Source organism: Choloepus didactylus, chromosome 5, assembly GCF_015220235.1.
Source record: "Choloepus didactylus isolate mChoDid1 chromosome 5, mChoDid1.pri, whole genome shotgun sequence".
Lineage (NCBI taxonomy): Eukaryota > Metazoa > Chordata > Mammalia > Pilosa > Megalonychidae > Choloepus > Choloepus didactylus.
In genome coordinates, this window is record NC_051311.1 from 60,433,125 (window position 1) to 60,449,863 (window position 16,739).

Here is a 16,739-nt window from a genome sequence, read left to right on the forward strand (position 1 = left end):
CCCAGTAGCCTTGATTCTTGAGGACATATGTATGGCAGTGTAGCTTACAAGGGGTGACTGTGAATGGGAAAGCCTTGTGGATCACACTCCCCTTTATCCAGTGTATGGATGGATGAGTGGAAAAGGGGGACAAAGGACTAAAGGAAGGGTAGGGTGGGGCGGGGGGGGCAATGTGGGGGTTCTTTTTTCAATCTTATTTTTTCCCATTCTTATCTTCACTTTTTCGGGTACAAGGAAAATGTTCAAAAAAAATAGATGGGGGTGATGAATGAAAAACTATATGATGGTAATGTGAACAACTGATTGTATACTGTGGATGATTGTATGGTATGTGAATATATCTCAATGAAATTGAATATATATTTAAAAAAGTAAGGCTTGTAAAAGCCCTTCACAATCGTTCCCCTTCCTTACCTCTCTGATCTCATTTCCTCCCATAATCACCTCACTCATTCACTTCAACCACATTGGCTTCTTCATTTTATTCTTCAAATAATCCAGGCATATTTTAAATCTCTAGGCCTTGCTTATTACCTATCTGGAATACTTTCAAATGGTTCATTCCTTCACGTCCTTTAGGTTTCTGCTAAATGCCACCTGACTGGTGAGGTCTACCCTAATATTCAATTAAAACTGCATCCCCCAACTTCTTCACCTGCATAAACACTGTCTCTTTAACATGCTTTAGTTTTTTTCTGTAATACTTTTCATCTAACATACAACACAAATTCTTTATTATGTTTATTGTTGATCTCCCTTCATAAGAATGGCAACTTTAGGACAGAAATTTGTGTTTGTTTTCTTCAGTGATACATACCCAGAGCTTAGAACAATATCTAGCACATTACAGGTGCTCAATAAATATTTCTTAGTTTTACTGATGCCTATTAAAGACTCTTATGAGGTTGCTTTTGCTATTTTACAAATAAGCAAAGCGATCTCCAGAGAATAAATCAGAAATTTGAATATGAACCCTTGATCCAAGTCTAGTACTTTTTCCAACATAAGATATTAGCTCTCAGAAGTAAAGGCAAAAAGCAATCAGAATCAGAAAAAAAGTACTATAGTCCATAATTTTATGCTACTATTATAAGTCTAATTGAAAACATACTATATATCCAAATAAGGTCTTTATAAATTCTTAACTTCTTCTTCTGGGTTAAATTCTGAGAAGGGCTAGCATACTTATTTTCCTATAGCAACAAATTCCCAAGGTTGATTATTCACCAAATCATAACATGGGGTCCACTCTATGGGGTCTGAATTTTAATTTCTCTCCCGTTTTGTTGGCCTTAAACCACTGCCATTTGATTTGAAATGTTGCAGACCACTTTACTTGCAAACGTATCCCAGTTGTTACTAGCTACCTAGAGGCTTTAGTGCCAGTGTGAACTTAATTTTTTTTTTAAGTGCCATTGCCATGTCCTCTATTCAGATTTTGACATTCAGGAAAATATTTTTATTTTATGCCATACCAAAATATACAATGTATACCTGACAAAGCAGTTAAAAGTGACAATAAAAGTTTTCTTAAATATGGTAAAAAAAAAATTCAATTTTAGTCAATTTATTTCGTGATTCATTCTCATAGCCATAAGATTTGCTAGAGTTTTTCATGATCTATTCAAAAGTTTACATGATTTTTACTAGTTATTATTTTATTCTTTATAAACTTTCAATGTTTTACTAATACAAGTCACCAACAATGATGTTTGTGTTTGAAAATTTAAATATGCTATAATAGTTCATATGTCTGATTCCCATAAATTGTAATTTTACCTGTTTCTTTCATTTTTAAAAGAGAAAAACAACTGTCAAAGATATAAATGAATAACACTTCTCAGGTTGGCCTGGCTATAAGAAAATGAATAATTCTACACACTTTTGAAAGGAAAGAAAATGAACAACTTTCTGGGGGGCAATTTGATGACTCATCAATTATACCACTATCATAGAGAATTTTTGGACAGGTATGAAATTAAGTAGATAATAATACTTCCTACAGCATTATTTGTAATAACAAATAAGCTGGAAACAATCTAAATATTACACAACACAAAAAGATAACTAAGAAAACTACTAGAGTGGATCACCATGCAGCCATTATAATGATGATTTATATTTGTATTTATCAACATGGTAATAAGATGTTTGTGATACATCATTTGTTGAAAAAAAATCAGATTACAGGGCAATATGATTCCTATTTTTCAGTTAAATAAGCAAAAATCTACATGTGTACATATGTGGAATAAAAAGTTGGAAGGATATACATCAAAATAGTAATAGTTATTATTTGCAAATGGTGGGATGATGAGTGATTCGATTTGGGGGTATGAGAAGGACCTAAGTTTTTTTCTTTATTAAGCATGCATTACTGTTTCAACTAAAAGCCAGAAGAAAGGCAGCACCTCACCCCATTTAAATCAATGAATTATAAGGACAATGTCCAGAGTTTGTAACTGGAGGTATCCAATCTCCAGCTCTGACTTCTCACCTAAGCTCTTTAATTTTTCCCCTCCAATTTAGATTTAAACTTTATAAATGCTCCATGTGCACTTGAAAAGAATGCATATTCTGTCTGTAACTGTTAGGCACAGTGCTCCATATAGACCATTTAGGTCAAGTTTATTTAATTGTGTTTTTCAAATCTTCCATATAATTGCTGCTTTATTTTATCTAGTTTAATCATTTACTAAGGCAAGTATGTTAAATCTCCCACTGGAGTGGATGATTTGTCTTAAGTATATATTTATTCTTGGTTAACTTGAATCCTTTATTTTTATGAAATGTGCTTCTTCATCTCTAGTAATAATTTTTGCATTACAGTCTGCTTTGTCTAATTTTATTAGCTATCTTTTCCCATAGTTTTTCTTTAAATTTCTGTGTTCTTATAATTAAGGTGTGCCTTTTTCTTTTATCAACAACATATACTATAATTTTGTTTAAAAAAATCATGATAATCTGTTTTTAATTGGCGTAAGTCCAGTTACTTATAAAAATTACTGATGCCTTTACATTTAAACTCAACAACTTGCTATTTGCTATTGATTTGTCCTATCTGTTGTTTCCTTTTCCTTTCCTTTCTTACCTTTCTTTTTACTGACTTAAAAACAAATTGAATAAAATCCCCTCTTTTTGTTATGCAGTTCTATGTGTTTGTACAACCACACAGACACACAAGTCAGAGGAAAGTATTTATAAATGAATTCTAACCAACAATCTCCTTCAATATCTAACAGGCCTATGGTCAAGAAATTTTTTAAAAGAGCTCAACTTACCAGTCAAACCACCTGTTGTTATATTTAAAGTAGAGAAAGAACACTGTAATTTCTCCAGAAAATGTCTTACTGGTTTAAAAGCAAAATTTTTTTTTTTACTTTAAATGCCAATTTTTTAAAAATTCAGTTTTATTAAGATATATTCACATACCATACAATCACCCACAGTGCACAATGAACGGTTCACAGTATCATCATATAGTTGTACATTCATCATCCCAATTTTTGAACATTTTCCTTACTCCAAAAAGAATGAAAATAAGAATAGAAATAAAAGTAAAAAAGAACACCCAAAGCATTACATCCCCCTCATCACACTCCATTTTTCATTTAGTTTTTGTCCCCATTTTTCTACTCATCTGTCCATACATTGGACAAAGGGAGTGTGAGCCATAAGGTTTTCACAATTACACAGTCACACCATGTAAGCTACAGAGTTATGCAATTGTCTTCAAGAATGAAGGCTAGTGGATTGCAGTTCGACAGTTTCAGATATTTCCTTCTAGCTATTCCAATACACTAAAAACTAAAAAGGGATCTCTATATAGCAAATAAGAATGCCCCCCAGAGTGACCTCCTGACTCCGTCTGAACTCTCTAAGCCACTGAAACTTTATTTTGTTTCACTTCTCTTCCCCCTTTTGTCCAAGAAGATTTTCTCAATTCCACAATGCTGGGTCCAGGCTCATCCCCAGGAATCATGTCCCATGTAGCCAGGGAGATTTACACCTCTGGGAGTCATGTCCAACACAGAGGGGAAGGCAGTGAGTTTACCTGCCAAGTGGGCTTAGAGAAAGAGAGAGAGATTCCCCATCTGAGCAACAAAGAGTTCTCTGGGGGAGACTCTTGGGCACAATTATAAGTAGGCTTAACCTTTCCTTAGCAGTAACAAGCTTCATAAGGGCAAGCCCCCAAATCAAGGGCTCGGCCTAGTAAACGGTTAGTCCTCAATGTTTGTGAGAATATCAGTAATAACCCAGGTGTGGAAATCCAACATTTTTACATTTTTCCCCAGTTCCTCAGGGAGGCCCTGCCAATATATTTTTATTCTCTGCCCAAAGTACTTTGGGAAGTATTGGGATTTCACACTAATCTGTACAAACTTACCAGCTCTCACTTCCCATTCAAAGTTCCATGCAATCATGGTGTTTGAATAAACTGACCATACAAGTTAAATCATTTAGCATGCTGCGGAAAATATAGATCCTGCATTAAATAAACATCTCTTCCCTCGGTCTCACACAGAAGTGGAAGTTTTAAAACACAGTCAATATCGTCCTTTACCCTTTGGCCTGATTTACCTTAGTCCTAACCAGAGGCACTTCATTCATATCTCTAACTGAAGTCCGAACTCTTTTCAGCTGAAAGCAAAATTTAACATTAAATAAAGGACTAAATAATGAAAATTTAGCAATGTAAGAATTAGTTGAAGGTACTAACCTTAAATTTTGTTAATAAAACAAAGTTTTACCCCAGTCATCTAGCCAATGCACATATTCAGACCTTTTTTCCTGTAGATTCTACATCAAATACACTAATTATCCCCAATAATGCCCAAATTAGCCTAAGTTATTAATTTATCTCTCAAGCACAACTCATGAAAGCAGAGAAAGGAACAGTAACTAAACATGATACGATAAATAAACACAAATCTAATTTATACATTGAGAGAGATTTTACATATCAATGTTATATATATATAATATGTAAAATACACGATACATAAATATATATAAACAAGTACAAAAAGTATGTATTTATGTGTACATACACAAACACATACACACACACACACACACACACACACACACAGTGGTTAAGTGGTGAGTTCTAGTGTCAGAATACTCAGCATCATACCCTGGTTTTGTCACTTAAGGTTGGGTGACCTTAGAGGAGTTATACAACCCAATTAAGTCTCCCTTTTTTCATTTATAAAATAGTGATAACAATACAGATGCTACTGGCCTATTGTGAGAATAATGTGCAGGGTCTAGGAATGCAATAATTGCTCAATAAACGGTGGTTACTACCATCATTAAAGGTTAACCTTCTTCCACACTATAAATTTTTATTTTTAATACCATCAAACACTATCAGTAACCCAAGGGACATTTTTCTATACTTTTCAGTAGTTTATCAATTACTAAGGCTACAAAATAAATATGATGCAGGAAATGTATATGAAAATGTTTGATTGCATGATTTTGCAATCAAATGGCAAATGTAAGGATGTGAAACTATAACCATATTTTGAGGCTGTAATCTAAAACATAAAATTATAAAGATATTATATAGTTAACTATATCACTGCAGTCACTGGTAAGAGAGTTATCAACAGGTCAAGCAGATGTCAATAATCTAGAGCTGGTCTAATGTGTAATGGCTAGGTCTTGAGTTACTCCAAGGTAGGTACACTACCTTCACAGAAATTATTCCCTTTATTTTAACAGTTGCAAAAGTTCATAAGCAAGATAACTTGCTCCATATGTAGAAATTTTTAAGCAACAATATATATCTTCAGTTTGTATCTTCCTTTGAAAGAGGAAAGCAAAACTAAGTGGGATAATACAGTATATACAAAATTTATGATCTTAACAATATTTATACTGTCATATTAAATTTCCAAAGAGAAAGTCATATCTCTAATACTTAGATAATATCAGATATAGCTGATAATGTTAATTAAAAGTTTTCAGTAAAGTAATTTTATACCTGTGTTTTCTTATGAGGTATTTGCAATGCCTCAGTAAGTAATCTTTTGAAGGTCTACATAACTTCAGTGACCAGAAGTCATCTAATCTCATCTTTGGAGAGCAGGATTTTCCTGGATTCCCACCAAATAAATAATGAACCTATAATCAATAAAACAAACCAGATTTTTAAAAAAATGCATGCATACTCAAGAAACTGCAGAAATCATAGTAAAATTTTTTCATATTGGTAGTAGTGAATAACAGGTAACTTTCTTAGCCCTATTCATATAAAAAATAAAAACAATATATTTTTAGTAAAATTTCTCAATTTTTCTAAAGTTTCCATTTTACTTTAAAGCACAAAGCTACTCTCAAGTGAATTTTGTACAAAATAAGTTGTATTTCTCAATTACAATGTCCGTGGAAGACATGAAAACAGAAATAATGATAGAGAGAAGCTAATCCAAGATAAAGAGTTTGCTGAGAACAACTCATAAAAGAGATTATTAACCTGGTCAAGTGTTGACCATAGTAACAAATGTTAGTTTTTAAAAAAGTTCTGACACACATGCTGAATCGCTAAGGGTTGACAGCAAACTAGAAACTTAAAAAATTTCAATACCTTAATTTTGCTTTAGACATAATGCCAAATATTATAATTTGGCATATATATTTTGTGAAATAATTTAAAAAATGCTATTCCATTATTTAATTAATGCCAAAAAAAGAAAAGTAAAAGGCATACAGTAATCATCTGTTATATTCTAGTTGAAGTCATATATAAATTATTAAGTATAGTTTTAATTATACACTTTATTTATAAAAGCACTGAAGCATTTCCTGAAATTTTGAAAACATTCATATTCAATAGCGTTATACAATAGATATTATTTCTATCCTGTAGATGGAAATTAATTTACCCTTTAATTTGGAAGACACTAAGAGAAAACGGCTTTTATTCATTCCCATGGTATCTTTTACATAGAAGTCTCAAACTATGGAACATAAAATGTAACTATCTATGGCCTAAATAGAAAGAATACAGGCTCTGTTAGTAACTTATAATGAGTTCAGTTACAAAACCATATGTAAAGTTTAGGGAGAAACAGTTAAAGAAACCACTTCAAACACTTGGTGACAATAGAACTTCAAAATGCAAGACTGTTGCCTCTAAGCTGATGGAGAAGATAAGTCACTCATGCTTAGGAGAAATAAACATAAAAGAACTTCTTTCACAAATGGGGAAATCTAAAACCAAGAAGTTACATACCTGTTCCTATTCATACCATGGGACAACTACCCAAATGCTGAAAACTGTACATCTTTTATGTAGGTATTTCTATTGGAGAAATATAGGCCATCCTTTCTATCTCATCTATGCAGTGAAGAAGCAATCATTGAGCACTTTCAAAAGAGGAAAATTGTTACAATTTATAGACTATGCAAAATGTTTATTCTCTTAAGAAATTTTAGGAGAAGTGATAATGAATGTTTACTATTTATTTTATATAGCTTTTTTTTTTTCCAAATCCACTTAAAAACAATCAGAAATGTATTTATTTTGGGATTCTTTCAGATTACAGGTTATGAAAAGTTATCAGGTAAATGTATTCAGGATACCTTGTGTAACTCATCGTATACAAGCTGATGGGCAAATCTTGGACATGGTTCTTCCTCCTGGAGACTTTTACTTGGATTATCCTTTGTAGCCTGATCATTCTTATAGACACAAGACCTGCAAGACATTGCTTTTAAGGTACTCTACTCTAGAAAATTAGCTGTAAACATAATGCAAATACAATTGTAGCAAAACAGTTAACTGCATGGCTAATTATAAACAAAAAATACATAAATTTGCTCATCACATCAAATCTTAAAATTCTAGTCACTCTCATAAAATAATCTGAATCTGTTGGAACCGAGTTCTGTACTTTTAATGACCCTCAAAAATTTAAGAACTCTTTATCTCGTATTATGGAACACAACAGCATATATGAAGGCTCAAACTAAAAGTTGAAAGAGATGACATTTTCTATCTATACATAATAAAAGGACTCACAGTAGATTACTTTCATTTTGACTATAAATAAATGTCCTATTTAGAAAATTACAAATTCATCAGTTGCTGAGCACCACCCTCAATTATCTAATGGAAGAGGTTTCCTGAAGTGCAGAACATGCACTTACAGAGAAACAACAGAATTTTAGCGCTGTATTCTCTAGGCCAATGTTTCCAAAAGTAAAATATGCAGCACCAGTTCTGTCAGATGCTCTGTGACAAAAGGGGCCTAGTTTGGAAATTAGCAAAAAGGGGCCTAGTTTGCTAATATTCTCACCTTACTGGAGATTCACAATAAATATTAGCTTATTACAAGCTTTGAGGAGTTCTAGAGCAAAGAAATCTGTTTACCCTGACATTTCCCAAGTTATTTGGTCACAAGAATACTTTTCCTAGTTATACCTATTGCTGTCCTCTAGGAATGGTGTTTCTTAGAACACACTTCAGGAAACACTGCTCTAGTCAAACATCTTTATTTTACAAAAACTAAGACCTAGGGATGTTAACGAAAAAATACTCAAGTTCACATATCTACTTGGAACAGAATCTAGACTAAAACACAATTCTTTTTGACTTCCAGGCCAGAAACCATCTACTAATTGAACAGCTCAAACCTAAAACCAATTAAGTGAACAACATTGTACATGAGGCACCTTATTGACTTTTTTTTTTTCAATACTGACTGGTAAATGTACAATGTCACAAGTTAACATAAGCTTCCCATTTTTCTTTTGTTTTGACAATAAACCAACAACCCCAAATAAATCCGACATTGGGATTCCAGCACAGACAAGAGTTCTTACCAACTATTCCTCACAATGTCATAAATCCAGAATGAATTTCTGACATTTTCTTCCCTCTTTTCCTTGTCTTTGCTGAGTCCAGATAAAACATGTATTTCATTCAGTTCTGGATCAATGGTTGCTCTCTGTGTGAATCCAGTCATTGGAACTATAAATTGAAGGAGAAAATGAGATGACAATATTCACATTAAAGACAGAGTTGTACTTACTCTTTAAATGATTAATTCATCCTTACTCTGTTCTACTTTTGTCTACAGTATTTATGTTCTGACTATGTAACTTTTTTATGAAACAATGAACAACTGTTTATTGCCTTCTCCCTGTAAGCGCCAAAGGGCAGAAGTTGTTTTGCTCATTACGTTATTTCCAGTGCCTAGATCAATCCTGGCACATCACAGTTTACTCAACTCTTTGTTGAAAGAATAAATGAATGCTAACTACCTGAACGGAGCTAGAGCAGAAAGGGGTAGAAAGAGGTACGCAGTGTAGTAATTTTTACATGGAGTAGGAAAGGGTAATGCTTTAATTAACTGACTTATTGAGCCACTCTAATTTAACAGAGATAAAATATTCATACCCTGACTTGGAAAACAAAAATTTGACAAAAAGCAAAACATGAATTTACTTAGTAAGATTAGAGGAATTTAAAATATCTCATCATAACATATAATGAAAGGACATCGTTTCCAAGTAAAAAATGCAATTTGGTGTCTAATATGCCACTTTGTTTTTCTGATGGGTTGGAACTCCCCAGATTTAATGATGTTTTATTTTTCTAAAAATTTGATTTAAAAAGTGATGCTTAGTCTGTATTATCTAGTAATTTGTGGAACACTGATATTAACAAATGCAAATTTTTCTTATTTTGAAATGTTAGTTGAAATATAATTTATATTAGAAAGTACACTGCATGGATTCAGCTACTTAGCAACAAGTTCGCCATGGATATAAAGAAATATTGTTTCAACATTTTCTATCTTTTCAGCATAAGCAAGTATCACATGCTCAAAAAGCTCAGCAAACATCAGATTGAAGCAAAATATTTAAATCAAATCTAAAAATACAATGGCAGGAGATGCTAACCCATGTTGATCTTGATTGTTCTTTATCTATTTTAACGGGGCCAAATAATTCAATACTTATTTTTTTCATAGTTTACCTAAAATTAATGTGTCCTTTTAAATTCCTATTCAAAATTTGTTTTGGAAAAACTATTCAAATGCATTTCACAGTAAATATATATAAAAAAATACACACACATTTAATTTAAATTGTATATGCAAACATATAAATATATAGCAACATACACATATACATATATTCACATATTCATTAATTTTTGTTTGTTTGTTGTTGAATTTTATTTTGAAATACATTCAAACTTACAGGAACAGTTGCAAAAACAATACAAACCCCATACACAGAACTCCAGCATTCCCCAACCCACCTCCACCGATACCCCAGATTCACCAATTTTAACATGCTGTCACACTGCCATTTCTTTGTTTCTCTCCCTCCCTCCCTCCCTCCCTCATCACCCATCATCTATTACTCTGTCTTCTGAACATATGAGAGCTAGCTGCACCCATCCTTGACCAAACAATATAATTCATATACATTTCCCATGAACAAGAACATTCATTCACGCAATCACATTAAGCGCAGCTAAGAAGTTCAAGAAATTCAACATTGATACAAAGCTTACATTCTATATTTCATTTTTTTCTTATGTCCCAACTGTGTCCCTTTGAGCCTCCTCTCCTCCATCCTCAGATCCCATCCAGGATTATCCTTGGCATTTAATTGTCATTATCTATTTACACTCTTTTTTTTCAATCATGGAAACATATATACAGCATAAATCTTCCCATTCCAACCCCTCCCAAGCATTCCATTAGTGGGATTAATCACATTCACGTTGTTGCAATGCCATCACCAACACACCATCCATTATTAGAAATTTCCCCTCACCCCATACAGAAACCCTACACTCACTTCTTATTAACTCCCCATTGCCCGTTCCCCCACTTCTTGTAACAGATACTCTACTTTTCATCTCTATGATCATATTTTCTGATACTTTGTGTTTATGGTGGGGCTTAAATTTAACATCTTAAATCTGTAACAATCTTGTTTTCTTTGATACCAACTTAACTTCAATAGGAAACATAAACTATGTTCCTATATACTCCTCCATTCCCCCACCATTATGTAGTTCTTGTCAAAAATTACATATTTTATATTGAGTTCAAAACCACTGATTTATCATTATACTTTATGTCTTTTAGATCCTGTAGGAAGTAAATAGCGGACTTACAACTCAAAAATACCGTAGTATTGGTATTTATATTTACCATGTGATCTTTACTGGAAATCCTTATTTCTTCATGTGGTTTCAGTCAGTTGTTTAGTGTCCCTTCCTTTCAGCCTACACAATTCCCTTTAGCATTTCTTAAAGCATTTCTTATAGGACTGATCTACTGGTGATGAAGTCCCTCAGCTTTTGATTATCCAGGCATGTTTTCATCTCCCCCTCATTTTTACCTCCACGTATTTGTGAATTTTTTAAGTCTCTGATGGTTATTGACTTCCATTTGTGTTCCATTGTGGTCAGAGAATGTGCTTTGAATAAATTCAATTTTTTAAAATTTATTGAAGCTTGTTTTATGTCCCAGCATACGGTCTATTATGGAGAAAACACCGTGATCACTAGAGAAGAATGTGTATCGTGGTGATTTGTGATATATGACTGTTAAATTTCTCTCTCTCTCTCCTTTCTTTGTTTCTCTGTCGGTAGGGCTCCCTTTAGTATCTCAAGTAGGGCAGGTCTTTTATTGGCAAAATCTCTCAGCATTTGCTTGTGAAAAATTTAAGCTCTCACTCATATTTGAAGGAGAGTTTTGCTGGATAAAGTACTCTTGTTGGAAATTTTTCTCAGAATTTTAAATATGTCATGCCACTGCCTTATCGCCTCCACGGTGGCCGCTGATTAGTCACTACTTAGTTTTATGTTGTTTCCTTTGTATGTGGTGAATTGCTTTTCTCTTGCTGCTTTCAGAACTGGCTCCTTCTCTTCAATATTTGACAGTCTGATCAGAATATGTCTTGGAGTGGGTTTATTTGGATTTATTCTATTTGGAGTTCGCTGGGCATTACATGCTTTGTGTCTTTATATTGTGCAGAAGGTTTGGGAATTTTTCCTCAACAATTTCTTTGAATACACTTTCTAGACCTTTACCCTTCTCTTCCTCTTCTGGGACACCAATGAGTCTTAAATTTGGACGTTTTATTTTATCTATTGTATCCCTGAGATCCGTTTCAATTTTTTCAATTTTTTTCTCCATTCTTTCTTTTGTTCTTTCATTTTCCATTCTGTGTTTCTCGAGGTTGCTGAGTCATTGTTCAGCTTCCTCTAGTCTTGTACTATGAATATCCAGACTCTTTTTAATTTGGTCAACAGTTTCTTTTATTTCCATAAGATCATCTATTTTTTTAATTACTCTTGCAATTTCTTCTTTATGCTCTTCTAGGGTCTTCTTCAAGTCCTTTACATCCTGTGCCATGCTCTTCCTCAGGTCCTTTATATCCTGTGTCATGCTCTTGTTTGTCTTTAGTTCTTTGATTAATTGCTCCAAGTACTGCGTCTCCTCTGATCTTTCGATTTGGGTGTTTGGGTTTGGGTTATCCATACCGTCTGGTTTTATCATGTGCTTTAAAATTTTCTGTTGTTTTTGGCCTCTTGGGATTTGCTTTACTTGATAGGGTTCTTTTAGGATATGAAGTATTATTGAAACACGTCTCTGATTTGTCAGATCTACAGCTTGGTGGCGTACACTTTCGCTAACTAACCAGCAGATGGCATCTGCGAGTCACCTATTCCCCTCAAGTCAGTTCTCCCCAGCTTTGTCTTTGTGGTGTGTGGGGGTATGATTCTTGTGGGGCTCAACTGGTGCACCAAGTTTGGGTGTGTTGTTGGTGCTGTCCGCCCAGAATGTGGGGAGTGTATTTGAGCAGTTAGGGAGGCAGGGCAGCTTTAATAATTAAACCTCCCAGGTGTTCCTGGAGATTTAAGGCTGTTCCAAGAGTCTAAACCTTCAGTTCGGTCTCGCCATAGATTGTCTCTGCCGCTGACCCACAAGTCCTGGGTATTGGCGCATGGTCCCTGGGATTTCTGAGTGGGTCCCTCTTCCCAGCCGTGCCCTACATAGGGCCTCTGCTGAGGGACGGCTGTGCTACGTCACAAGTGTGCGCCATCCCTCAAGGGAAGTTCTGGGCCGCTGGGTTGTGCAGGGGCGTTCCCAGCCTGCTATAAGGATGGCTGAAGGTAGTGTGTTAATTTCCCCCTTTTCACACAGCTCCACCTTCTCAGCTCCAGGACAATCAGCTGTGAGTGCACTAAAGGCTACTGTCCATGCCCAATATTGTGGCGTGTGCTTGTGTTGCTGGAAAGACTTTCTGTCACGCTGGGTCCTTTGGCATGTCTCTGGGCTGTGGTGCCTGCGCCGGGCAGGAGTGTTCCCAGCCCACTGGGAAGATGGCTGCAAGGGGAGTGGTTTTTTTCCCTTTTCGGCTAACCTCTATCTTCCTCGTTCCGAGACAATTAGCAGCGGGTATACAGAAGGCTATCTTCCACGCCAGATACTGAGGTTTGCACAGCCCATTTCTGCCCTTCACTGTGTGGTTGTTGCTGCCGTACCTGCAGCTGCTTTTGGGTTTTTGTTTTTAAAAGAACTAGTCCACCTCCAAACGCCAACCCACAGTTTCCCCACACTGCAGCGTGGCCGCCAGATATTCAGTTGGCTCACTCACTCGTTTCCGAATGCAGACTCCCGATTTTACCAAGTGCACAGTCCCTGTGGATTTAGCAGTCCTTGTCCGGCTGGTGCATAGCTGGAACTGGTGTTTTGGGTCACTTCCTGGCTTCTAGTATTTTTCATGGAGGTGTTTTTTTGCCCTGTCTCACCTAGCTGCCATCTTAGGTTCTCCTCAATATTTATTTTTATATTTATACACCAATAAGTATATTTACCTAATCTAATGACTTCAACCTTCATGCCACTCTTTAGTAGTTTTGTTAAGACCTATATTTTCTTAATACAGTTTCATAAACTTTCAAAAGTGATGTGCCAAGGTTTTGACTTCTGTTCTTCAGATATTATTGGAAGAAAGATAAAACACAGAAGAAACGGAACCACTTTCATAAGTGCTGGTGGTGGTGATGGAGAGGGGCATAATTACCCACACTGTGTGATTCAAGGACTAAGAGGTAGACTTTCTTGCCTAATTTATAGCCCAGATATTTCTTTTTCACATTTAGTCTTAGTACTGAGGCTTTGAATTAAGAATTCTGTAACAAGGGTTAGCAAACTATGGCTGGCAAAACTGAAAATATTTACTATCTGGACCTTTATAGAAACTACTTGCTGTCCCCTAGTCTATAATCTTCATTGAAAATGCAAGTATCAGGGATGTATGACTTATGAACCTATAAAACACACCACTTAACTAACATACCTAGATGAGAACATACTCAGGGAATGGAAGCCAGTAGAGAGGAGAAGAAATTTAAAATCTTACAAAATGAGGGTATGGGGTGTGAAGAACGTTGTGACATCAAAGAGAAAGGATTAAAGGAGTACGGGGTTAGGGGTAGAAAGTGGGAGATACAAATGTGGAAAAATGCAAAGACCAAATTTTACATGTTTCCTTTTCAGATAGTTACATTTTAACTAGACCCAGCTTAGAAGTAGAAAAGAGAAATGAAAAGGGTTGCCCCTCAGGAACAGGAGCAGTGGGTAGATTCACTATACTCTGGGAGGTAAGCAAATCACGTTCATAAAATCTTTACCATAGGTATTGTAAAACATTATTTTTTATTACAAGAACAAACCAGAGACTACACACATTTCATTTCTTTGATCTCTAATATCCAACAAGCCTTTAACTCTGCCTAAAAGATAGTTTTATTGGCACTACAAACTTGTTTTTAAACCATTTTGCTGACACGATAGTTACAAAGTTAAAACTACATATTATAAGGATTAAAGTATTTTAGATTTTTTTTCCCCTAAAAAACAAAAATGGAAACTTACATCTGAGGACATCCTAAAGATCAGGGGTTTAATTCAAACAGACTAAATGTATCTATGTTAATGGCCTTTACCCTAAGTTTCTGTAAATCGGACTTTAACCTTAAGTCCTACTTCCACCCTACTCCATATACAGTAAAAATTCAAAAGACATTTCAATAAAAAACAGCCAAAATCCATAGCTACCTTCAAAAGCAATCTAGATTTCTGAAGAAATATTAAATGGATATTTCTGAATAACTAACTAGTTTTCTGCTGTCCCTTTGTTATTAGAAGAAAAGAATCTAACTTTTCTTAGTTTTGTGAATGTCTTGTTCAGTTATTCATACATATGCCTATGTGTGTATGTATGTATATGTGTATATATTTATATATTTTCATTTTTAATGGAGATTTGATGCATTATTACTAAAGAAAATGTAAAATACATCTATATTGTGTGTTTATATGTATGCAGTGGTTTGGAACTGTATGTACTCCAGAAAAACATTCTTAAAGTTAATCTATTCTTGTTAGTGTGAAGCCACTATAAATAGGACCTTTTGACAGGTTACTTCAGTTAAGATATGACCCACCTCATTCAGGATGGGTCTTAATTCTCTTACTGGAGTCCTTCAAAAGAGAATGAAAAAATTAAAAAAAAAAAAAAAAAAAAAAAAAAAAGAGAGCGAATGAAATTCAGACACACAAAGAGAAAAGTCATGGAAGCAAGAAGCTGAAATCAATGAAACCCAGGTAAGAATAGAGATATCAGCAGATATCACCACGTGCCTTGCCATGTACAGAGGAGCCAAGGATCAATGACAGCCAGTCATTGGTTTAAGAAAGCATCACCTTGATGATGCCTTGATTGGACATTTTCATGGCCTCAAACTGTAAGCTAGTAAATTCCTGTTGTTCAAGTCAAACCATTTCATGGTATTTGCTTTGAGCAGTCTAGGAAACTAAAACAGATTTTGGTATGAGAAGAGTGAGGTGCTATTATTGTAAATACCAAAAATGTGGAAACAGCTTTGGAATTGGGTCATGGGTAGAGGTTAGAAGAATTGTGAGGTGATTGATAGAAAAGGCCTAGACTGCTTTGAAGAGACTTGGTAGAAATGTGGATGCTAAAGGTACTTCCACTGAGGACTTAGCAGGAGATGAAAAATTTGTTATTGGAAACTGGAGGAAAGGTGATCCTTGTTTAAAGTGGCGGAGAACTTGGCGAAACAAAATTCTGATGTTGGATGGAAGGTATTTTTGTTTCCTAGGCTGCTTAAAGCAAGTAGCATAAAATGGTTCAGCTTCAACAATGGGAATTTATTCATTCATGGTTAAAGTCTGGGAAAATGTGCAAATCATGGCATCAAGGTGATGCTTTCTTTCCGAGGACCAGCTACCGGCAATTCATGGCTTCTCTGCCACATGGTAAGTCACATGGCAGTGTCTTCTCTTTATTGATTTCAACTTTGTGCTTTCCTGGCTTTTCTCTCTGTCTGTCTGAATTTCATTCTCTTTTTATAAAGGACTACAGTAAGAGAATTAAGACTCATTGTAATTGAGGTGGTTCACACCTTAACTGAAGTAGCCTCATCAAAATGTCAACTTACAGTGGGTTCATACCCACTAGAATGAATTAACTTTAAGAACATGTTTTTCTGGGGTAGAGACAGCTCCAAACCACAACAGAAGGCACAACTTCAATGAGATGAGCTTGGAAAAGCTGAGAAGCTTTCCAAGGTAAGTGTGGAAGGGGCATGTAAGGGTTTAACTGAACATGGAACCAGTCAGCAATTTTTATGCAAGTCAGGACTGGAGGTGCAGTTATCCAGG

At 35.0% G+C, this 16,739-nt stretch overlaps 1 protein-coding gene across 1 annotated transcript in view; it reads right to left on the reverse strand.

Annotated features, from left to right (window-relative positions):
• The window catches only part of MKLN1 (muskelin 1), a 228,747-nt gene that overhangs the window by 35,478 nt on the left and 176,530 nt on the right, over window positions 1-16,739 (reverse strand). Inside the window, 3 exon segments of the mRNA XM_037836141.1 lie at window positions 5,993-6,132; window positions 7,594-7,708; window positions 8,836-8,983. Of these exon segments, the coding sequence (XP_037692069.1) occupies window positions 5,993-6,132; window positions 7,594-7,708; window positions 8,836-8,983 (403 nt within the window).